This window comes from Acomys russatus, chromosome 24 (genome assembly GCF_903995435.1).
Source record: "Acomys russatus chromosome 24, mAcoRus1.1, whole genome shotgun sequence".
NCBI classification, from domain to species: Eukaryota; Metazoa; Chordata; class Mammalia; order Rodentia; family Muridae; genus Acomys; species Acomys russatus.
The window spans coordinates 11,018,820-11,040,734 of NC_067160.1; the positions used below are offsets into that span (position 1 = coordinate 11,018,820).

Genomic DNA, 21,915 nt, shown 5'->3' on the forward strand with positions numbered 1-21,915 from the left:
GGTGAAATTGTAAATGTGGACTCATTTGGGAAGAAAGAAATGCCTCGCTTTATAGAAAAAATGATCACTAATCAGAGAGCTGCAGACCCTGCTACTGTCTGCTCTGCTGCCTGGCTGCTGTCTGCTCTGCTGTCTGTCTGCTGCCTGGCTGCTGTCTGCTCTGATGTCTGCTGTCTGTTCTGCATGCCTGGCTCTTAATTGTGTCAAATGCCTTGTCAATCTTAGGTCTCCTCACCTACATTTCAGCCACTTGCCCTGGATATCCCCAGCCACGTTGAAAGGCCAGTCTTCAGCGCCCCTGCTCAGGCGCAGTCAGTCAGCGGCTCCCTGGAGGCAATGACTGATCTAAGCAGCATAGAACAAGACGTGGAGCAAGTGTGGCAGGAGCTGCTTTCCATTCCCGAGTTACAGGTGAGAGAGCGCTGACTGCGCTGTTTAAATTAGTCATCCTGGTTATTTATTATTTACATGTTGCCATCTTACAGGAGGAAATTGATGGTGCGTTTAAATTACTCAGACTTCCCAGGCTCACGTAACAAATAACAGTTTTTTCAGTTAATCAGGCTGAATATTTCAGAATAAATGCATTCTAAGCCTGAAAGCTAATTTAGAGCTTTGACCTACTGATCTATTGAAAATGGGAGTTATCGGCCGGGTGGTGGTGACTCACACCTCTAATCCCAGCACTTGGGAGGCAGAGGCAGGCGGATCCCTGTGAGTTCGAGGCCAGCCTGGTCTACAAAGAGATTCCAGGACAGCCAAGGTTACATAGAGAAACCCTGTGTTGGGGAGAAGAAAAAAAAAAAAAAAAGAAAATGGGAGTTACCAGAATTATTGAAAAGAACTCCTTGAAAATGGGGGTAGGGGCCAGGTGTGGTGGCACATGCTTGTAATCCCAGTACTTGAGAAGCGGAGGCAGAGGCAGGCGGATCGCTATGAGTTCAAGGCCAGCCTGGTCTAGAAAGCAAGTCTAGGACAGCCAAGGCTACACAGAGAAACCCTGTCTTGAAACTACCCCCCCCCAAAAAAAAAAGGAAATGGGAGCCGGGCGTGGTGGCGCAGGCCTTTAATCCCAGCATTCGGGAGGCAGAGGCAGGCGGATCCCTGTTAGTTCGAGGCCAGCCTGGTCTACAAAGTGAGTCCAGGACAGCCAAGGCTACATAGAGAAACCCTGTCTCGAAAAACCAAAAACCAAACCAAAACAAAAAAAAACAAAAAGGAAATGGGGGTAGGGAATTGATCTAAAAATATTTAGCCTCTATTCATGCTTATGAACTTCCTTTCTAGTGTCTTAATACTGAAAATAAGCAGCTGCCTGAGACTACCACCGTTCCCAGCCCAGAAGCCAAACTGACAGAAATTGACAACAATTACCAGTTCTACTCGTCTATCCCCTCACTAGAAAAAGAAGTAGGCAACTGCAATCCACATTTTCTCCACGGTTTTGAAGATTCTTTCAGCAGCATCCTCTCCACAGAAGATGCCTGCCAGCTGAACTCCTTAGATTCAGACTCCACACTAAACACAGATTTTGGTGATGAATTTTATTCTGCTTTCATAGCAGAGCCCAGTGGCAGTAGCAGCATGCCTTCCTCTGCTGCCATCAGCCAGTCACTCTCTCAACTTCTGGCCGAGCCTATTGAAGGCTGTGATCTGTCCCTTTGTAAAGCTTTCAACCAGAAGCACCCTGAAAGCACAGCCGAATTCAATGACTCTGACTCTGGCATCTCACTGAACACTAGTTCCAGCCGAGCCTCCCCAGACCACTCTGTGGAGTCGTCCATATATGGAGACCCACCGCCTGGGTTCAGTGACTCTGACATGGAAGAGCTAGATAGTGCTCCTGGAAGTGTCAAACAGAACGGTCCTAAAGCACAGCCAACACATTCTTCTGGGGATACAGTGCCACCTCTGTCACCAGCTCAAGGGCACAGTGTCACTGTGCATGATCCCCAATGTGAAAATACAAAAAAAGAAATGCCTGTGAGTCCTGGGCATCAAAAAGCCCCATTCACAAAAGACAAGCATTCAAGCCGCTTAGAGGCTCATCTCACAAGAGATGAGCTTAGGGCAAAAGCTCTCCATATACCATTCCCTGTCGAAAAAATCATTAACCTCCCGGTTGATGACTTCAATGAAATGATGTCCAAGGAGCAGTTCAATGAAGCTCAACTTGCATTAATCCGAGATATACGCAGGAGAGGTAAGAATAAAGTCGCCGCTCAGAACTGTAGAAAAAGGAAACTGGAGAACATCGTAGAGTTGGAGCAAGACTTAGGCCACTTAAAAGATGAGAGAGAGAAACTGCTCAGAGAAAAGGGAGAAAACGACAGAAACCTCCATCTCCTGAAGAGGCAGCTCAGCACTCTGTACCTTGAAGTCTTCAGTATGCTGCGTGATGAGGACGGAAAACCTTACTCTCCCAGTGAGTACTCCCTGCAGCAGACCAGGGATGGGAATGTATTCCTTGTTCCCAAAAGCAAGAAGCCAGATACTAAGAAGAACTAGGGTCAGGAAGAGGCAGCCTGTTCTGAGCTAGTGTTTGTCTTGTACTGCTAAAACTTCCTACTGTGATGTGAAATGCAGAAACACACTTTATAAGTAACTATGCAGAATTATAGCCAAAGCTAGTATAGAAATAATATGAAACTTTACAAAGCATTAAAGTCTCAATGTTGAATCCGTTTCATTTTAACTCTGAGGTTAATTTCTTAGGGCACCATTTGGGCTAGTTTCTGTGTAAGTGTAAATACTACAAAACTTATTTATACTGTTCTTATTTGTTACATTCATAGATTTATAGGATATCTGGCTGAAAGCAAATTATTGAAAACTAACCAAACCACTGTACTTTTTTATATACTGTATGAACAAGAAATGACATTTTTATATTAAATTGTTTAGCTCTGACAAAAATTAAAGGAGCTGGCACTAATAAAGGAATATCATGACTTAAATTACTTTGGATTGTTTGAGTTTATTCACAACAGTATTTTCCATTAGGCAGACACCTGTTTAGCACACTTAGTTGTTTTACACTTTCAGAACAGTTTTGAAAATTCAGAAGCATTTAATAGCCGTGTATGGTGGTATATTCCTTTTATTCCCAGTGTTCAGGAGGCAGAGGCAGGCAGATCTCTGAGCTCCAGCATAGCCAGGGCTACATAGTGAGAGCCTGTATCAAAAAAGACAAAAATATGCCAGGCGTGGTGGCGCATACCTTTAATCCCAGCACTTGGGAGGCAGAGGCAAGCAGACCTCTGTGAGTTCGAGGCCAGCCTAGCCTAGTCAACAAGGTTCAGTCCAGGACAGTCAAGGCTACACAGAGAAACCTTGTCTGGAAAAGGCAAAAAAATAAAATAAATAAAATAAAAATAAAATCTTTTTCTACTAAATGTGGTTACTGCGATTGTCATACCAAGGAAGTGGTTCACACAGTGAAAATGTGTTTATTCACAACAGTGGTATGGCTGCTATGCAGTCCTATAGCACAAAGAACAAAACCAGTAATATTCTGTGCGTTCTCGGAAATGGCAGTCTAATGAAGCTAGGAAGCATGCTAAGTTTAAAAAAGATTGAGGACTGGAGAGACGGCTCAGAGGTTAAAAGCACTGGGTACTCTTCCAAAGGTCCTGAGTTCAAGTCCCAGCAGCCACAAGGTGGCTCACAACCATCTTTAATGAGATCTGGTGTCCCCTTTACTGTATACATAATAATTTTTTTTTTTTTTTTAATTTTTAAAAGCCTGGCAGGGTGGCGGAGGCAGAAGGATCACTGTGAATTCGAGACCTGCATGGTCTACAAAATGAGCCTAGGTCAGCCAAGGCTACACAGAGAAACCCTATCTTGGGGAAAAAAAGTTGGGCATAGTGGCTCACATCTTCAATCCTTGGAACTTTGTAGATCAGGCTTGGCTTTGAACTCTGGGGCAGAGATTGGTCTACATAGAGCATTCCAGGACAGCCAGAGATATGTAGAGAAGAGACCATTTCAAACAAAACTAGTAAAAAAGCATCACAAGTGCGATTTCTAAAGGTGTAAGGTCAAGCCACTCTCTGAGCATTATATGCTAATAGCAACTCCAAAGACCAAGGCTGAGTATGCTGGAAATGATGCAAAAAACAGCTATAAAAACCTCGGAGGTGGTGGTGAAGGCCTTTAATCCCAGCACTGGGAATGCAGAGGCTGGCAGATCTCTAAGAGTTTGAAGCTAGTCTGGGCTACAGAGTGAATTCCAGGACAGCCAGGGCAACACAAAGAAATCCTATCTCGGGAAAGCATATGAGTGGAGCCAGGCGAGGTGGTGCATGCTTTTAATCCCAGCACTTGGAGGCAGGCGGATCATTCTGAGTTCGAGGCCAGCCTGGTCTACAAAGTGCGTCCAGGACAGCCAAGGTACACAGAGGAAACCATGTCTTGAAAAAACAAAACAAGGGGCTGGAGAGATGGCTCTGAGGTTAAGAGCACTGGCTGCTCTTCCAGAGGTCCTGAGTTCAATTCCCAGCAACCACATGGTGACTCACAACCATCTATGATATGATGCCCTCCTCTGGCCTGCAGGTGTACATGCAGGCAGAGCACTGTATACATAATAAAGAATAAATCTTTTTTAAAAAAGAAAAAACAAAACAAAACAAAAAGCATAGGAGCGGGCAGTCTTTAGAAAGGAGCAGCTAGGCCAGGCGTGGTGGCGCATGCCTTTAATTCCAGCACTCGGGAGGCAGAGTCAGGCGGATCTTTGTGAGTTTGAGGCCAGCCTGGTCTAGAAAGCGCCTCTAGGACAGCCAAGGATACACAGAGAAACCCTGTCTCTAAAAACCTAAAAAAGAAAAAAGAAATGAGGCGCTAAGGTTGAAGTGTGCACCTGAGCAGTCTAATGGATGAAGAGCAATGTGTTTTTCTTTCTTTTTGGTGTTTTGTTTTGTTTGAGACAGGGTTTCTCTGTGTAGCCTTGGCTGTCCTAGAATTCACTCTGTAGACCAGGCTGGCCTCGAACTCACAGAGATCCACCTGCCTCTGCCTCCTAAGTGCTGGGATTAAAGGCACGTGCCACCACCGCTTGGCCTTTTTGGTTTTTCAAGTCAGGGTTTCTCTGTACTCGTGGCTATCCTGGAACTCACTGTGGGCCACACTGGTGGTTTTGAACTCAAAGATCTGTCTTTCCCTCCTGAGAGCTGGGATTAAAGCTCTGTGCCACCATTTTCTAAACAAACCAAGTAACTGAGTTAACCAGGAATGAAGAAATTGTAGTGGTGGGAAAACTGGCTTGTCTACGTGGATAGTTGAGACTGACTAGACATGTAGGGACATTCAACAAAGACCCTAAAATTGATTTTAAAATGTGCATTCCTTTAAAAACAACCCTTCATAACACCAGTTCAACTCAGTCTAGCCACTGCAGTGTTTTTGTTTTTTGCCATTTTAAGAGTTAGGAGCAGGGTGTGATGGTACAATTAGGAGGAAGAATTATCCCAAATTCAAACCTAGCCTGACCAGTTCCAGGGCTACATAACAGGGTATTTGAGGAAGGGGGTTCTGGAGATGGGTGCACTTGAGAGTTGTGTATGTAATAAGCATGACCTTGGCAATTATCCTCCAAGAGTCCTGTTGCTACCCTAGGACCAATCATGTACTTAACAGCCCTCGTACCAGACTGAACCTGTTGCTAGTCATTTCCTAGAGAATGGCCTCCAGCCACTCACTGTAGCACTCAGGCTTGTCTGAGCTGTAAAGTGGGAACACTGTTTATTTTCAAATCTTATTTTTGGTAACATGAAAAACTAGGGAGAGAGTATATGATCTATGGCTGAAGGGTTGAGTTGAAAGTGGATCCAGGATTCATAAATTTCCTGGATCCTTTCATGCTATCAACCTTTTCTGGGGGTGTGGGTGATGGAGGATCCAGGAGACACTATTCCAACTGAAAATGAAATTGACAAGAATCTAGAGAGCAGCCCCATCTGGAGCACATGGGAATAGACTGCATCCCATCTGCATCGTCACAGTCCAGTTTGATAAGATTCTGCCATTCATAAAAAGGAATTGACCATTGGACCTTACAGTACCTAAACTTACATTGAGTAGTAATGGTTCATTGGTTAAGAATTACGGGCAGTAATTCTTCAGAACAAATCCTAGCTTACCTAACCATCCCAGTGCCTGGAGAGATGGCTCAGAGGTTAAGAGCACTGCCTGCTCTTCCAAAGGTCCTGAGTTCAATTCCTAGCAACCACATGGTGGCTCATAACCATCTATAATGAGATCTGGTGTCCTCTTCTGGCAGGCAGGCACACTGTATACATAATAAATAAATCTTCAAAACAAAACAAAATCCCTTGGTTGTACATTTGAAATACTAAATCTAGCCCAACTGTTTAACCCTTACTTGAACTGTTTTAAATTCAGTTCTGTAGGCTAAAATGTACACTTTTGAGGTAATGTCAACTATTGTATTCCTCAAACTTTTTCCCCCCAAGACGGTTTCTCTGTGTAGCCTTGACTGTCCTGGACTTGCTTTGTAGACCAGGCTGGCTTTGGACTCACAGGGATCAGCCTGCCTCTGTCTCCCAAGTGCTGGGATCACAGGCGTGCACCACCATGCCTGGGCTTAAATTTTTAATTAGTGCTTGCCTGTATATCTGCGTGTAGGCATGTGCAAATGAATAGGACTGTCTGTGGAGACCAGACAAGGGTGTTGGGATTCTCTAGCACTGGAGTGTTAAGTGGCTGTGAGCCATCTGACCTGGATGCTGGGAACTGAGCTCTAGTCCTCTGCAAAAACAGTACTTGCTTTTAATCGCCAAGGCCTCTCCAACCACCACCATCCTTATATGTGTATGGAGGTTTTGCTGCATGCATATCCCCCAAAACTAGTTATGGATGGTTGTGAACCAACATGTGGGACTGAGAATCTTCAAGACCAACAAATGCTCTTAACCATTGTGCCATCTCTCCAGCTCCTTAAAGAAAATCTTAAAATCCATCTAAGTCTTTTCCACTTATGTTTTCAAGTAAAGACTCTATTCAAGTGTACTGCCACACCCTTAATTTGTGACTATGAGGCTGGATGTACCAGTACATAGCTTTAATCCTAGCACTTAGGAGCCAGGCCGATCTCAGAGTTCCAGGCCAACCAGGAATACATTATGAGACCCTATCTCAATTCTCCATATTTTTCTTTGTTCTTCTGGCTTAAAAAAAAATTTTTTTTTTTTGCTCAGCCTGGTGGTACACACCTTTAATCCCAGCACTTGGGAGGCAGAGGCAGGCAGATCACTGTGAGTGCAAGGCCAGCCTGGTCTACAAATTGAGTCCAGGACAGCAGAAAAACCCTGTCTCAAAACACAAAACAAAAAGCAAAAAAAGCCCAACAACAAAAAGATCCTTAGGCAGCAACTTCAAATATCTAAGACCCAAATGAATTATTTAATGCATAAAGCACCTACTGCAGAGCCAGATACTTCCATAACTTAAAACACACAGACACACACACACACAGAGCTCTGAAAGTAGGTCTGCACTCCAGAAAATGGTATCAGATCTGTTTATAGACCAGATGGGTGTTAGCTACCATGTGAGTGCTAGGGATTGAATTTAGGACCTCTGGAAGAACTGCCTCTGAGTTTTTCAGTGGGGGGAGGGGGGGAGATTTGTGAGAAAGGGTTTCTCTGTGTAACAGCTCTAGCTGTCCTGGAACTCTCTCTGTAGACCAGGCTGGCCTTGAACTCAGAGATCCTCCTGCCTCTGCCTCCCAAGTGTTGGGATTTAAGGCGTGCGTGCGCCGCCACCACCACCTGGCATGAACTAAACTTTTGTTTTAGACAGGGTGTCACTATATACCCCTGCTGGCCTTGAACTGACAAGAGACCAACCCGCCCCTGCTTCCTAACTGTTGGGATTAAAGGCATGTACCACAATTCCCAAAGACATTTTTAAAAATTTAAGCCTAGGGGTATTTTGTCTGCATGTCGTCTGTACCACTTGTGTGCCTGGTGCTCTCAGAGGCCAGAAGAGGGCACTGGATCCCCTAGGACTAGAAGTACATATAATTGAACTGTCCCATGTGGGTGCTGAGAACCAAACCTAAATCCTCTGGAAAAGCAACATAATCTTAGCCACTAAGCCCAAAACCCAGTATTTTAGACTCTCCTTTGCATGGTTTAGGAAACATAAAATAACCCTCAAGTAAGTTAAGCCCACATGATTGAGTCCAGAATCTAAACTTGATAGGCAAAGCTTAAAGACTAAACAGAACCTAATTGCATCCGGATACTTATTAAATGAAGGCATAAAACTGAAATTAGGCCGGGCGTGGTGGTGCATGCCTTTAATCCCAGCACTCAGGAGGCAGGTATCACTGTGAGTTCAAGGCCAGCCTGGTCTACAAAGTGAGTCCAGGATGGCCAAAGCTACACAGAGAAACCCTGTCTCGGAAAAAAAAACCTCAAAATTGCCCTATAACTTGGTCCCTATTTAGCGATAACCTCTAGGACCTAAACGATATGGATATTTCCACTGAAGGTCTATGGATATTGCAGCTAACCACTGTCTGTTTAATGTGATAGCCAAAACTGGCACTTACTTCCGCTCTTTAGTCAGCCATACTACTTGACTAGACCTATTTTTGCCTAAGAAAATTAGAGGCTCAAGTATATGAAGGGTTTTGATCTTCCTTTGTTGGCAGGTCCCTGGTACTTGTGTACAGGGAAGGACTTATCCCAGAATCTTGTGCATGCTGGGCAAATATCACTAGGACATGCCCTCAGAACTCGGTACCTGAGTGTGTTTTGGTGAAAATCACTAATCTAAAAACAAGATACAATCTGTGGCTGATAATCACATACAACAGTTGAAGCAAGCATAAAAACCCTACCAAGGATACTCACTTGTGATCATGTATGGTTAGGCACCCTCACAGACTGAGTACTCAAGCCAAAGCAATGGAATCCCAAGTGAGAGAGGGCAGCCCGGGCTTCAGAACTAGACTGTCTCCAAAGGCATATGACTGCTGGGCAACCTGTCTCCAAAGGCATATGACTGCTGGGCAACACTAAACTGCAGTACAGACCAACACCAACTTCGAAGACCACTTCCCTGATTTCCTTCATGTCCAACCAAGAACTACTACCTCCCAAGAGCCACATTGTAGGCCAGGTGGTGACAGATTGCTGTGAATTCGAGGCCAGCGTGGTCTACAACGTAGGTCCCGGGTAGGCAAACCAAGTGCCGCCGGGCGCGGTGGCGCAGGCTTTTAATCCCAGCACTCGGTGGAGGCAGGTAGGTGGATCGCTGTGAGTTTGAGACCAGCCTGTTCTACAAAGTGAACCCAGGACAGTCAAGGCTACACAGAGAAACTGTCTCAAAAAAAAAAAAAAAAAAAAAAAAAAAAAAAAAAAAAACCAAGTGTCACAAGAACGTATTTTCCCCTAGCCTTCCAATTCGCCTACTTCTCCCCACCACCCATAAAGTTTATAATATAAATCAATCATTCCACACTGTCCTTGCACTAAGTATCAAGGCTTGTTCCATACTTTATCCACCTGCAGGACTGTCAAGTATTGCAAAATGATGACCCCACACACATTTCTAAAAATATTTTAATGAAAAAGTCATTTCTGTAACATTTCATTATGCTTCAAATAAAACAATGGATTCATTACAGATCACCTCTGCTGTTGTAAAGATCAGAAAACGTCAAACTTAAAACTGAATACGCGGATAGGCTACCAATCCTCATAGAGCCTTGCATTTCCCCAGGCTTACTTTGTCATGTTCAAATTATGACACAAACCAAGCCCATTCCCAGCAGTCTACCAGATGAACTTTCACCATGTATTCTAATTTAGACATGTCAATTGGGAGCGGTGTCCAACAGATCAAACCAATGTCAGCCTCAGTTGCTTTTGTATGTTAACCCTTGCTACCAACATGTTTTTGCAGAAAGACAGTGGAAACACATTAAATAAAAATCATTTTATTTCAGGAAATGTAAGTGGTAAAAAACATTCCTCCAAGTCTATGGAGAACTGCCTAAATTCCATCCTGCCTTAAACACAAATTGGTGGTGTATGGTATCCCTGTGCAGAAGACATCTTAATTTCTTAGCCAGTATTTTGTAAACCTGTCCCCTGAAAACTATTTTATATGAAATAACCTGTACTGAGCAATTTTCAAAGCCCTTTCAGGGCAGCAAAAATAGCCCTTATGAACACTCTGCAACATACTTGGATAATAACCCAACTGTTCTTTGGAGTTTTAAAAAAGGAACGTGTCAATTAGGCACCACCCTTAAATTCTAGCATGTGGGATGAAGGCAGATGGCTTGAGAGCCAGGCTAGAATAGTGAGACACTGTGTCCAGGTGTGTTGGCCAGACAATTCCTAACTGGAACTGTTCATGTTAGTAGTGAACTTATATACAAGATTACTTTGAGGAAGACAAGTATTCTGGCAACTGTGAATCCAAGTTTCCCCTAGGGTGGGCACTATTATCTAGTTATACAGTGAGTTGTACACAGGGGCCACATCTGGCTCATGTCAAACATCCATGGCACAACTGGGTATGGCAAAGTACCTACTAATAGGGTTAATGTCTCAAACTGTGAAACTGATGTTCAGGAAACCAACAGTGTCATCAGGCTTTTACTGTGAACTACAAACCTTACCCAGCCAGAAACCTTCGTATTTAAGATGGTAGGAAAGACATTCCTCATTTAGGCAAGTAGGGTTCTCATTCACCTGCAAATCAAAAAGATTACTCTTACCTTGCTTTACAAAAAAGTACTCTTTAATTAGTGAAAAAATTCAAATTCAAGCCTTACCTAATGCTTATTGCCCTTCCTCGCAGGTCTAAATGCTAGACCTACTGACTGTGGCAACTATCTCATTGATGTTCCAAAAGGCGGAGCTCCTTCCTGCCACTTTCTTCGACATTTCAGTTGCAATAAGCAGATTTAACTAGCTTTTGGAAAGTTGCTCACTATCACCATAGTATCTTATGCCTCCACTTCTCTGTAGTTGAAGCTCTTGCTGCTTTCTCTTTATTTATGCTGACTTGTCCATACTCAAAGGCTGCTGAAGTCCTGTCTTAGTGGGTTTCCTTTGATCCACATTGTGCTTAAAAAGCACAATTGAGGTCCTTTAAAGCTGGTTTAGTCACTCATGGCTTACTCTTCCACTGTTCACAAAAGCTAACCTAGTACAACTTATAAACAGGTCACATACAGATCTCACCTGATTATAGGTTGTAAGCAACTTATTGAAAAATGTTTCATTATACTCATTCCAGAACAAAAAATTGGTTAGCAATACAACAGATCTCATGACATTTAAAGGATACTGTCAAGGTTGTGTCCAACAATTTCACAAACAAAACCAAGAAATGTCAGCCTCCCCCATTCTTCAATCTTTATTATATGAATAAAAGGACTTGAGACAATTTAGCTCAATTTTAATGTTTCCTAAGCATTTTGACCAGGTACCCAGGTTTAAGCTATGAACATTGACAGTGTCCATTTATATATATATATATATATATATAAAACCACACTTTAGTTATCAAGGATGTAACCATTTTCTAACATGAGCCTATTTTCTACACTGCTTATTCACATATGCCCATTAACAAATGGAATGTTGTGTTACATTTATTGGTTTATGCATGTTTTCTGGAAAAATTGTATTTGTGAAGACCGAAGTTCCATGCTAGCATTGCATGCATCCAAGTATTAATGCAGAGGCACAGAATTAGAACAAGAGAGCATATTCAAACACTAGCCCACGCCATTCCCCTCTTTTTATTGCTTGTTAACTTATAACTTTAAGAACCATGTAAAAGTCTTAATTCAACGTTCAACTGCCAAAGAAGGTAACAGCAGGGCACATACTTAGGGCTTAAGTGAAATTGTTAAGCACTAGCTGGCGCAACAATACATTTTTCATATGTGACCTTAGTAGTACCTAAAAATCTTCTCAACCAGGGTCTCCAAATTGTAACGCACACCAACATCTTTTAGGATGAGATCTATACAAAGAATAACCATGTGTTCTTTGGAGATTTAAGCACTCCAGACCATCCAATTTTGAATACAGATCTTTGGGAAGTGAGGTGCTTGGTGCTTGTACTAAGCAATCGCTACATTTTCTGCTGTGTTGTTTGGACAATGACACTTTACTATCCTTGGTTTCATCATCCAGCAAAATGAATAGGGTATAATAAACAGGAAAGTATGCCAGCCAGTCAGGGGTTCAAACAAGTGACTTTTATTCCTTTGCTCTGAAAAGTTGTGTGTGTAGGGGGTAGGGGACACCTAAGGAAAGTGACTACTAGACCAACAGGCTTTGAGACCTTGAATTTGAAAAGCAGAACAAACCAGGCACCCACCAGTTTACTCAGACTCAGCAAACTTGGTGGTTCTGCATTAAAGTAAAGACTTAAACTGGGAGATGAAGTACATTCTCCACCCTTGGTAAGTAGAGGGCAGAATAAACTCTTTATACCCCAAACTTCTTGGCAGCGGTATCAATGTGATCAAGGTAAATGTGGAATGGAGATGTTCTTAACATGGCTAGGACTCAATAAATCTAACACACTAAAATCATGATTACATTTTGAAAGAAAATGCACAAAAACCAAATAGTAACTTTTGAGATATTTTTCATTTGAAGGTAATCTTAATGCTATTAAATCCACAAATATGCTATTTTTTTTATTACCCAATCCTAATCATCTAAAACACACATTGCAAACATACACACATCTATTCTCTCCACATGGCAGTGCCCGTTCATCATGGTTTTGGAAATGAGAATAGATTCCCCTTCAATTGCAAGTCAGTAGGTGTTTCTTTACAGTTAACTTTAGCAAAATTCATACAAAATAGTAATTAACAATGATCTTCTTTACTTGTTAACTTACAAGGAAACACCTTCAAAACTGCATTTTGTTAAAGTTTCTGTACTAAAATGTAGAAAAACTGAACTACACAAATATTGAAAAGTTAAAAATTCCTTAATTTTTTATTCCTGGTACCACTACCACAATTTACAGGGCAATATACCTGATGTAATGAAAGAAAAAGAAAGACAAAGCTACAACAGATAAAAGACCTCAGGAATGTACATCTAATTGACACTACATTGCATTAATCAATAGCTGCACTTTTTGCAAACTGTGGCTATGACAGTCCTGAACAAGAAGGGTTTCCTGTTTAAGCTGCAGTAACTTTTCTGACTATGGATCATCGCTCCTTCTGTGGCAGATTTTTACAGCTCCTCTAATGCATTTGGGACGACTGTCTCAAAGTAACCTGCAGCTTTCCTGACAACTCCTCGCTCTCTCTCCTGCTAAGAACTGTAGCCTGTTGAATAATACAGGATAAAAAAATTATTACTCTCAGTGAACAGTTCCATGTATATTTTATCATCATTTTTTAAAAAATGTAAAAGATACCTACCTTTTTCTGTTTTGTTTGTTTTTTTTTAAAACCTTCTGCTACCATATCCACCACTTCCACCACCAGATCCATAGCCACCTGGAAATAGCACAGAGTTCTTAATACATGTAATGTTAACCAAGATGGCTCTGAAATTTTTTTTATAAAAACAAGACTTACCACCATAGGGACTGCCTGAGCTTCTTCCACCAAAACTGCCCCCCTTCATGGGTCCATAATTTGACTGCTGTTGTCCGCTATAATTTCCAAAGTCATTATAGTTCCCACCACCACCATAGTTACCTGAAATCAAAAATTTGTAGTTCACCAAGATTAAAACGTGCTCCTTTAACTATTTGGACAGTCATGGAAACAAGCATTAACAGCAGTCTTGGGTACTGATCTAACAAACAGGTAAAAGGGAGACCAGCATCTAAGCAGCTTATCAAAATTTCAGCACACCTAAAGAACACCTCTTTTGCTTTGGTGTTGTATTCTGGGCACACCTAACATCATTTAGACCATCAAAACTGTCAGTATTCAATGTAATTCTGATGCAATGCAGCTTTTAAAGCAGCCAACAGAAGGCGCTGTAAGTTGTTATCATCAGCCAGTTCCTCCTCTACACTGTATGATAGTGTGCTGCCTGTGGTGGTTAGCATATAATATATAAATACCTGCTATAGTATAGCCCAAAGTATTTAGAGAGCTAATACTGCGCTCTATTCGTTTACTAAGTCTAAAATCCAAACAATTTGCCTCATTTACCTAGTTTAAAAGTGCCTGAGAGTTAAGTAAAAACTCTGTAATACACCAGATTTAAAAACTTCCCTTATCCCAGCACTCGGGAGGCAGGCGGATCGCTGCGAGTTCGAGGCCAGCCTGGTCTACAAAGGGAGTCCAGAACAGCCAAGGCTACACAGAGAAACCCTATCTCAAAAAACAAAACAAAAAATAAAACTTCCCTTGTAATTTACTAACTAGTAAATGTCCATTTCACTATACTAAGCAGCAAAGTTTCTTTTGCCCATTAATGTCTACACATTGTAATAAAAGTAAAGAGAAAAAAAAAAGGAAAAAGAAATTTGCTGGCCTGTAATCCCAGCACTCTGGGAAGCAGAGGCAGGTGGATCTGAGTTCTAGAGGCCAGGTTGGTGATCTACAAAGGGAGTGCAGGACAGCCAAGGCTAACACAGAGAAACCCTGTCTCGGAAAAAACCAACCAACACCAAAAAAAAAAAAAAAAAAAAAAAAAGCCAAGGCAAAACCATGTCTCAAAAAACAATTTTGCGGCTGGGCATGGTGGCGCATGCCTTTAATCCCAGCACTTGGGAGGCGGAGGCAGAGGCAGGCAGATCACTGTGAGTTCGAGGCCAGCCTGGTCTACAAAGTGAGTCCAGGATGGCCAAGGCTACACAGAGAAACCCTGTCTCGAAAAACCAACAAAACAAAATAAAACAAAAAAACCAACCAATTTTGCTCAGCATGGTACAATATATCTACAATCCCCAGTATTTGGGACATGGACATAGGAAGGTTCAAAGCCAGAATCCAATACATACATAGTTAAGTGGCTAGAGCTGGGCTGGTAGATAGTAGTATCCCTCCTTTGCCGATGAAAAAGAGACCTATTTGGGATAGCAATGTTCTTTCTGGAGCATGCTTAATCATACACTACAAATTTTTTTCTATAACATCCAGACAAATAAAGTCTTCTAAATGTGAAATATATGTAGTGTCCATTTTTCCACAACTTAAAAATAATGGACATGGCCAGTAAGAGTAAGTTTTCTATTTTGCATGGATGGGCTGTGTTTCAATATGGCTGAACCCTTTAAAACTTTTCCCAAATTATCTTTGTTTTTGTTTTTCGAGACAGGGTTTCTCTAGTCTTGGCTGTCTGTCCTGTTCTTGCTTTGTAGACAGGCTGAACTCAGAGATTTCCCTGTCTCTTGTCTCCCAAGTGCTGGGATTAAAGGTGTGAATGAGCCACAATGCCCGGCTCCAGTGTAATCTTTAAGCAGTTCTGAGTACTGCAGAAAATTTTAATTTAAAATGGTTTGTATTTATTCCAGACATCTCTAACTTACCTCCACCAAAATTTCCTCCTTCATTGTAACCATCATATCCTCCTCCTCCTCCACCATATCCACCACCTTGGTTTCCATAGCCTGGTCCACCACCACCATAGCCTCCTCTACTACTGTAACCAGGACCTCCACCATAGTTGCCACCTGTAAAGAAAGCCACACAGAAACAATATTCATGGGGCCCCAATACTTCTGTCTTTATACAACACTGTGACTGGCAACAAATCATTTAACTGATTTCACATTCTAAAATCTAGTCAAAGCAGCCAATTTTTATTTTCACTGAAGAAAATATAGCCTCACACAAAATAATCTTAGCTCTACTGCTGGTATAATGAATTTCACTGACCAAAGATGACTAGTTAATATTTTTACTTCCACCCTTGGGTAAAAGGCTTCTGTAGTACTAGTTAGGAACTATAGTCTTTCAGATCCATTCTAAGTTTTCTGCTTTGTTTTTTAGGGGGCGAGAGGAGGGTAGACAGGGTTTCTCTGTGTAGACCTTGGCTTGGAATTATTTTATAGACCAGGCTGGCCTTGAACTCAGAGAGCCACCTTCCTCTCTCCTCCCTGAGAGCTGGAGATTACAGCCGCGCACCACCGCACCCATTATAAAGTTTTATGATTGAAAAGTATCGCATTTTCAATATAGCTGTTAAAAACAATCGGAAACTTGCAGTTGTGGTAGTTAAGTCCTATCACCTAGCATTTGAGGCCATTGTGTGTGATTCTCAGCAATATAGAAATTAAAAGGACCAAAATCCAACATTTTAAGACTTACCATGGGTTAGGCATAGTGCCACAAGCCTTTAATCCCCAGCACTCAGGAGGCAGAGGCAGGCGGTTGGAGACCAGCCTGGATTAGAGAGTTCCAGGACAGCCAGGGCTACACAAAGAAACCCTGTCTCGAAAAATTAAACAAAACAAGACTTACCATCACCTCCAAATCCATTATATCCACCATCACCACCTCCGTAACTACCTCTGCTGCCACCTCCTCCACCACCATATCCTCCTGTGGAAAAGCAAGGTTTGAATTAAAATTGTACCTTCACTTACTTGGAAGCCTACCTATGGTGCAGTCATACTTGTAACAAGCATACTGTACCTCTTCCACCAAAGTTTCCACCTCGACCAAAGTTACCTCCACCACCTCCAAAGTTTCCACCACGACCCATAAAGTTGCCAGATCCACCTCCACGACCTGTAACACAGGAAGTTTTTTAAAAAGTTAAAAATCTTTCAATTCCTGTTCAAATCTACAATTTGTGTACCCAATCCCACTTACCTCTCTGTGATCCAGCAGACTGCATCTCTTGTTTAGAAAGAGCCTTTTTCACTTCACAATTATGCCCATTAATAGTGTGGTATTTCTGAACTAAAGTTTTTAAAGTCAAAAACAAAAGTAAGTTATTCTTTGTTTGGAAAACCATATTCAAATGAAACTTACTGTGCAATTAACTAAAATACTGTTAAAATAAGACTGAGAAAGGAACCAGGATTTTTGGAAATGATTTGTGATTTAGATTAATGGTTCTCAATCTATTAAGAGTTATGTGAAGATTTAGAACTGTACCAAAACTAGTTGTGAAGTAGCAATGAAGATAATTCTATGGCTTTGGGGGTGGGGAAGGCATGTTGCAAAAAATTTTTACTTACCAACAATTTTATCAACTGTGTCATGATCATCAAAAGTTACAAAAGCAAATCCTCTCTTTTTTCCACTCTGTCTGTCTTCCATAACTTCTATGGTCTCAATCTTGCCATACTTTTCAAAGTAGTCTCTCAGATTATATTCTTCTGTATCTTCTTTAATACCACCAACAAAAATTTTCTTCACTGTTAAATGGGCACCAGGCTTTACAGAATCCTGCAAACAAAATATTTTTAAGTCAAAAAACAAACAAAAAAACCAAGCTGACACCATTCAATGTATTGTACAACATGTTATTAAAATACCTCTCTAGAAACAGCTCTCTTTGGTTCCACCACACGCCCATCAACCTTGTGTGGCCGAGCACACATTGCAGCGTCCACCTCTTCAACACAAGAGTAGGTCACAAAACCAAAGCCTCTGGATCGTTTTGTTTGGGGATCTCTCATTACCTACAAAATAAACAACTCAAAGTGTTAAATAGTCCTACAGGTTCCCATCCCTTCCTAAGATGGTCCTTACCCCAAGAACTCACCACACAGTCTGTAAGTGTGCCCCATTTCTCAAAATGCTCTCTTAAGCTATCATCTGTGGTTTCAAAGCTCAGACCACCAATAAACAGCTTCCTCAGCTGTTCTGGTTCCTTTGGATCATGGCCCTGAGAGGGGGGGAAAATCAATATAGTTTAATTTTCTCCTGGAGCAAATAAACTTTAAACTATACGAATCTTAATCTGTAACATCAATACTCAGTCCAATTTTTAAAATCTGCTCTATGCTGGGCATGACAGTACACACCAGTTAATTTCAGCGTTTGGGAAGCAGAGGGCTAGCCTGGACTACTATCTAGGCCAGTATGAATGGGGTACATAGTGAGTGGGCTGTTGTAAAAACAAAAAACAAACAAAACAAAAAACAACCAACCAAACAAAAACCGACCTAACTAAAATGGTATCCAGGTCACTTTAAACTGAACTGCCATGCCCAGAAATTAAAAAAAAAAAAAAAAAAAAAAAAAAAACAGAACAAAAACAAAGCAAAACCAAAAAACCATAAACAAATTTTCTTTAAAAGCTACAACTGGAAATCTAGGATTATTTCAGATGTACACCAAGTCATTCATTAAGAAAAAATAAAATCCCCAAGACTGAGCATCATTCAAACCATGCCATTTCCACCTAGCCTGTTTGCAACACCAACAAACCCATCGTTTAAAAGCACAATCTATGAAATACAACTTAAACGTTTAAAGGGGCAAATTGAGAGAAATTCACATTTCCAGTTATTAAAAGACATTCCTAGGCAAAACAGGCATTTCCCACTAAGAACAAAACACAGCTAAGACTTAAAACAACCCCATAATACTTTGGGTGGACGAGAGGGTGGGTGAGGGGCGGTGAGGCAAGTCCTTAAGGCCAGGCAGCCTAGCCTGGAACTTGAGGCAGTCCTACCACCTCACCCTTTCACGTGCTAACAGGTGTGCACACACCATTCACACCTGGTTCCACTACTCAGCTCTGTAATCAATTTAACCTGCTGTATACCCATTTACACCGTACAGTTAAAGATTTCGAATACGACTCCTGAACACACACGTATACAGTTTGAATTTACAAGGTAATGAATATACTGCCTGACCAGAGAAGTTAGGCACAAAACCCTTAAGTGAGGCTTTTAAAGTACCTAGCCTGAGGTTTCCGTTTCTAAGGTTTTAAATTCAGGTGTAACGCTTTTAGTGAACGCATTGACACCATTCAACACAAATCCTTAAAGGGGGCTCACATTTACACTTAAAAACATCTTCGGTCTTCCAGGAAGGTTTTTAATGCATTCAATATGAAAAGACTGCCACATATGCCAGAAAGGCCCCAAAGAACTAATTTATTTAGCCCCATTTATTCAAGTCTCGGATGAACGCATTTAACAATACTCGAAACGGCACCCCTGTACACACAAAATTCTCGGAATCGTGAAAATTTCGACTTGTGATCGCAGTTCTCTAAAACCACAATCCAAGAAACTTTAACCCGGGCCAACTCCAAGGGTGAGAAATTAGATGAGTAAAAGTACGCAGCTCCAAATAAACTTATCTACTCAAATCCTGAAGTAGTTAACGGTTCAAACCACAGGACGCACTAACTACTTTCATTCCAATTTCTTGAGCACGAGTAGCGGGGTTAGGAAGCACCTTAAAGCAGCAAGCTTTTCAGTAACGGATCCCCCCAAATGAGCGCTGAGAAAAAAAATCCGGCCAAAGATGTGCGCGGATTGTCGCCACGGAGGCCCGCCAGGCCCCAGATACCCGCCGGAAGCACCCCAGCGAAAAGCACCGCGCCCCGAGCCTCGAGGCCATCTGCGGCATTTTCTGCCGGGCCGCCTCCCGCCGTCCCCGCCAATCCCCGCGCACTCCTTCTCGGCGGCGCAGCGAGGCGGCGGCCATTGCGGGCCAATGCGCCATTTCGTAACGCGGCAGCAGATCAATGTCAATGTGGCCGCCGCCCGCCTGCTCGCTCGCTCGCCCGGATGTGCTCTCCTCCCCTCCCCCCACCGCCTCCTCCCAACCGCTCCCGCGGAGGCCCGCCATGCCGCCAGCGGCCTCGCCAGTCAGGCCGCGCAGCCCGCGGGCTCCTTCGCCCGGCCGCGGACCCCCTCCCCGGCCGCCCCGCGTCTTCGAGGGCTGCTGGCGCGGCCGACAGAGAGGGCCAGGCCGAGGGGAGGCCTCGGTGAGGCCGCCCGGCCCGCTCCCCTCCCCCTCCCGCCGCCCTCAGCGCTGAGCGCGGGACGGTCGTCCCGGTTCTCCCCCCCCATGGCCTCCCCGCTCCCATCGAGCCAAAAGCCCCCCCATGCCGGCAACTACCCAGCAACCCCCCGCTCTCCCCCTAATACCTCCTCCCCCCGGCGGCGGCGGCGACGGCCGGAGTCAGGCTGGGGGCGACCGGGCGGCGGTTTTACCTCCATTTTGAGACCGGACTCGCCTCTTCCAACTCGAGTTCAATATGGGACCGAGAGGAAGAGGCGGGGCTAATAATCACGTGACGCGCCATCCGCGCGCCGCCCGCCCCTCGTGGGCGGAGCCACGTCGAACCGGAGCGCGATTGGGCGAGCGGGTTGGCGGGCCGGGAGTGGAGGGCGACGATTGGACGGCCTGGCGGGAGCGCGCGCGCCTCGCCAACTTCCAACGCAGCACCGCCCTCGCCGCGGTTCGCGCCCAGCAGCTACGGTCACGTCAGCCGCGGCTGGACCAATGACGAGTGCCCACGTCGGGAGAAAGTCGCGTGACCGCGCGTCAGCCCAGAGAAAGGCCTTTCCCTTTCTTCGGGCGCCTCCCGCCCCCTCCCCCCCCCCTCCGCGCTGCTGGGTCTCCATTTCCGATTTCACTCCCCCGCTGCATGGGCGGAAGGGGGGCCGCGCTTTTCGGTCTTGCCACTTAAGGTTGCGGGGAAGCCCGCTGACCCCTTCTCCTCCCTCGCGGGTGTCTGAGGGCCGAGGTGTGGGAGGCCCGTGCTGCGAGTCTGCGACACTGACGCGCCTCGGTCGAACACGTGGCTCGAGCCGCAAAACGCGGCCGATTTAATAAGATTTTCCCCGTAGGCGACTCGCATGTTTAAAGAATTAAGACTTTATCAATCTCAGAGGAAGGAACAGAACCGTTTGTTGAGGGCACAGAATTCAGAGGATGGAGCGATTCCCAGGGTTTCCAAAAAAAGGTTTTGTGGCCATCCAGGCTACCTGTTGGCTAGTAGGTGCATTTTATTTAATCTGGTCGTCTGTTTCAAGTTTTATTGTGCAGCATAAGAACACGATGTAAGGCGAATCACTTTTCCGCCTGGCAAAGGGTGCTGAAATCATTTGGACTTTTAATTTTCCAAATGAAAGCGTACGTAGGATTAGGTGATCTCCCAGCATGTGAAAACTAAATTAACAATCTACGGATTTGCCGCGTGGTGTGGCACACCTCCAGCCCCCTCTGAAGGCTCAGGCTGGTGAGTCTCTGGTCTACGTGGAGTTCAAGGGATCCAGTGTTACATAGTGAGACCCTGCCTCGAAAGAAAACAAGTAATCTGCAGATCTCTATTTAAATAAATAATGGTGGCACTCAGGGAAAAATGTAAGCAGGTCTTTGTGAGTTTGAGACCAGCCTGATTTACATAGCGGTTTCCAGAACAGCCTAAGGCTACACAAAATCCACGTCTTGAAAAACCAATAAAATAAATAAAATTTGGGGCAGGGGGATGAAAGCACAGCTGATAGCCAGGCAAGGTGGTGAGCACTTTTAATCCTAGCACTTGGAAGGCAGAGATAGGGGGATCACTGAGTTCTAGGCCAGCCTAGTCTACAAAAGGAGTCCAGGACAGCCAAGGCTATGCAGAGAAACCCTGTCGTGAAAAACAAACACACCAACAAAAAAACCTCCTTTGCCATTTATCTTTCCCTGTAAAAGAATAGAAATGGATTCAGGTGGTGGCACAGGTTTTTACTCCCAGCGCTCAGGAGACAGAGGCGTGAGGCAGTGGCCTGGATCCTCCTCAAACCCGGAAGGATGACACAGCTAATCCCAATGTTTGAGGGGTGCAGGTGGGAGATTTAAAAAAATCAGAACAGCCAGGTGTGGTGCCTCAGGCCTTTAGTCCTGACAATCAGGAAGCAGATGCAGAAATCCCTGTGAATTCCAGGCCAGCCTGGTCTACACAGCTAGCTCCAGGACAGGGAAACCCTATCTCAAAAGGAAAAAAAATTCAA

General features: G+C 43.7%; 2 protein-coding genes across 8 annotated transcripts in view; one reads left to right on the forward strand and one right to left on the reverse strand.

Annotated features, from left to right (window-relative positions):
* Positions 1-2,971, forward strand: part of Nfe2l2 (NFE2 like bZIP transcription factor 2) — a 30,761-nt gene extending 27,790 nt beyond the window's left edge. Inside the window, exons 4-5 of one of the 3 annotated variants that reach the window (XM_051166148.1) lie at positions 226-411; positions 1,288-2,970. In XM_051166148.1, the coding sequence (XP_051022105.1) occupies positions 226-411; positions 1,288-2,508 (1,407 nt within the window). In that variant the 3' untranslated portion in view covers positions 2,509-2,970. Of the gene's footprint in view, positions 1-225; positions 412-1,287 lie in introns of all 3 variants that reach the window. The other 2 variants (XM_051166149.1, XM_051166150.1) reach the window with 2 other exon arrangements.
* Hnrnpa3 (heterogeneous nuclear ribonucleoprotein A3) overlaps positions 1-20,206 on the reverse strand; it is a 397,554-nt gene extending 377,348 nt beyond the window's left edge. For 3 of the 5 annotated variants that reach the window (XM_051166156.1, XM_051166154.1, XM_051166155.1), the window contains exons 1-10: positions 20,062-20,206; positions 17,712-17,834; positions 17,482-17,628; positions 17,182-17,392; positions 16,811-16,900; positions 16,631-16,726; positions 16,457-16,537; positions 15,523-15,666; positions 13,613-13,735; positions 13,473-13,531 (exon numbers count right to left, since the gene is read on the reverse strand). In XM_051166156.1, coding sequence (XP_051022113.1) covers positions 13,479-13,531; positions 13,613-13,735; positions 15,523-15,666; positions 16,457-16,537; positions 16,631-16,726; positions 16,811-16,900; positions 17,182-17,392; positions 17,482-17,628; positions 17,712-17,834; positions 20,062-20,133 — 1,140 coding nt within the window. In that variant the 5' untranslated portion in view covers positions 20,134-20,206 and the 3' untranslated portion in view covers positions 13,473-13,478. Of the gene's footprint in view, positions 1-13,454; positions 13,532-13,612; positions 13,736-15,522; positions 15,667-16,456; positions 16,538-16,630; positions 16,727-16,810; positions 16,901-17,181; positions 17,393-17,481; positions 17,629-17,711; positions 17,835-20,061 lie in introns of those variants that run through there. The other 2 variants (XM_051166153.1, XM_051166158.1) reach the window with 2 other exon arrangements.
* Between the last annotated feature and the right edge of the window lie 1,709 nt (positions 20,207-21,915).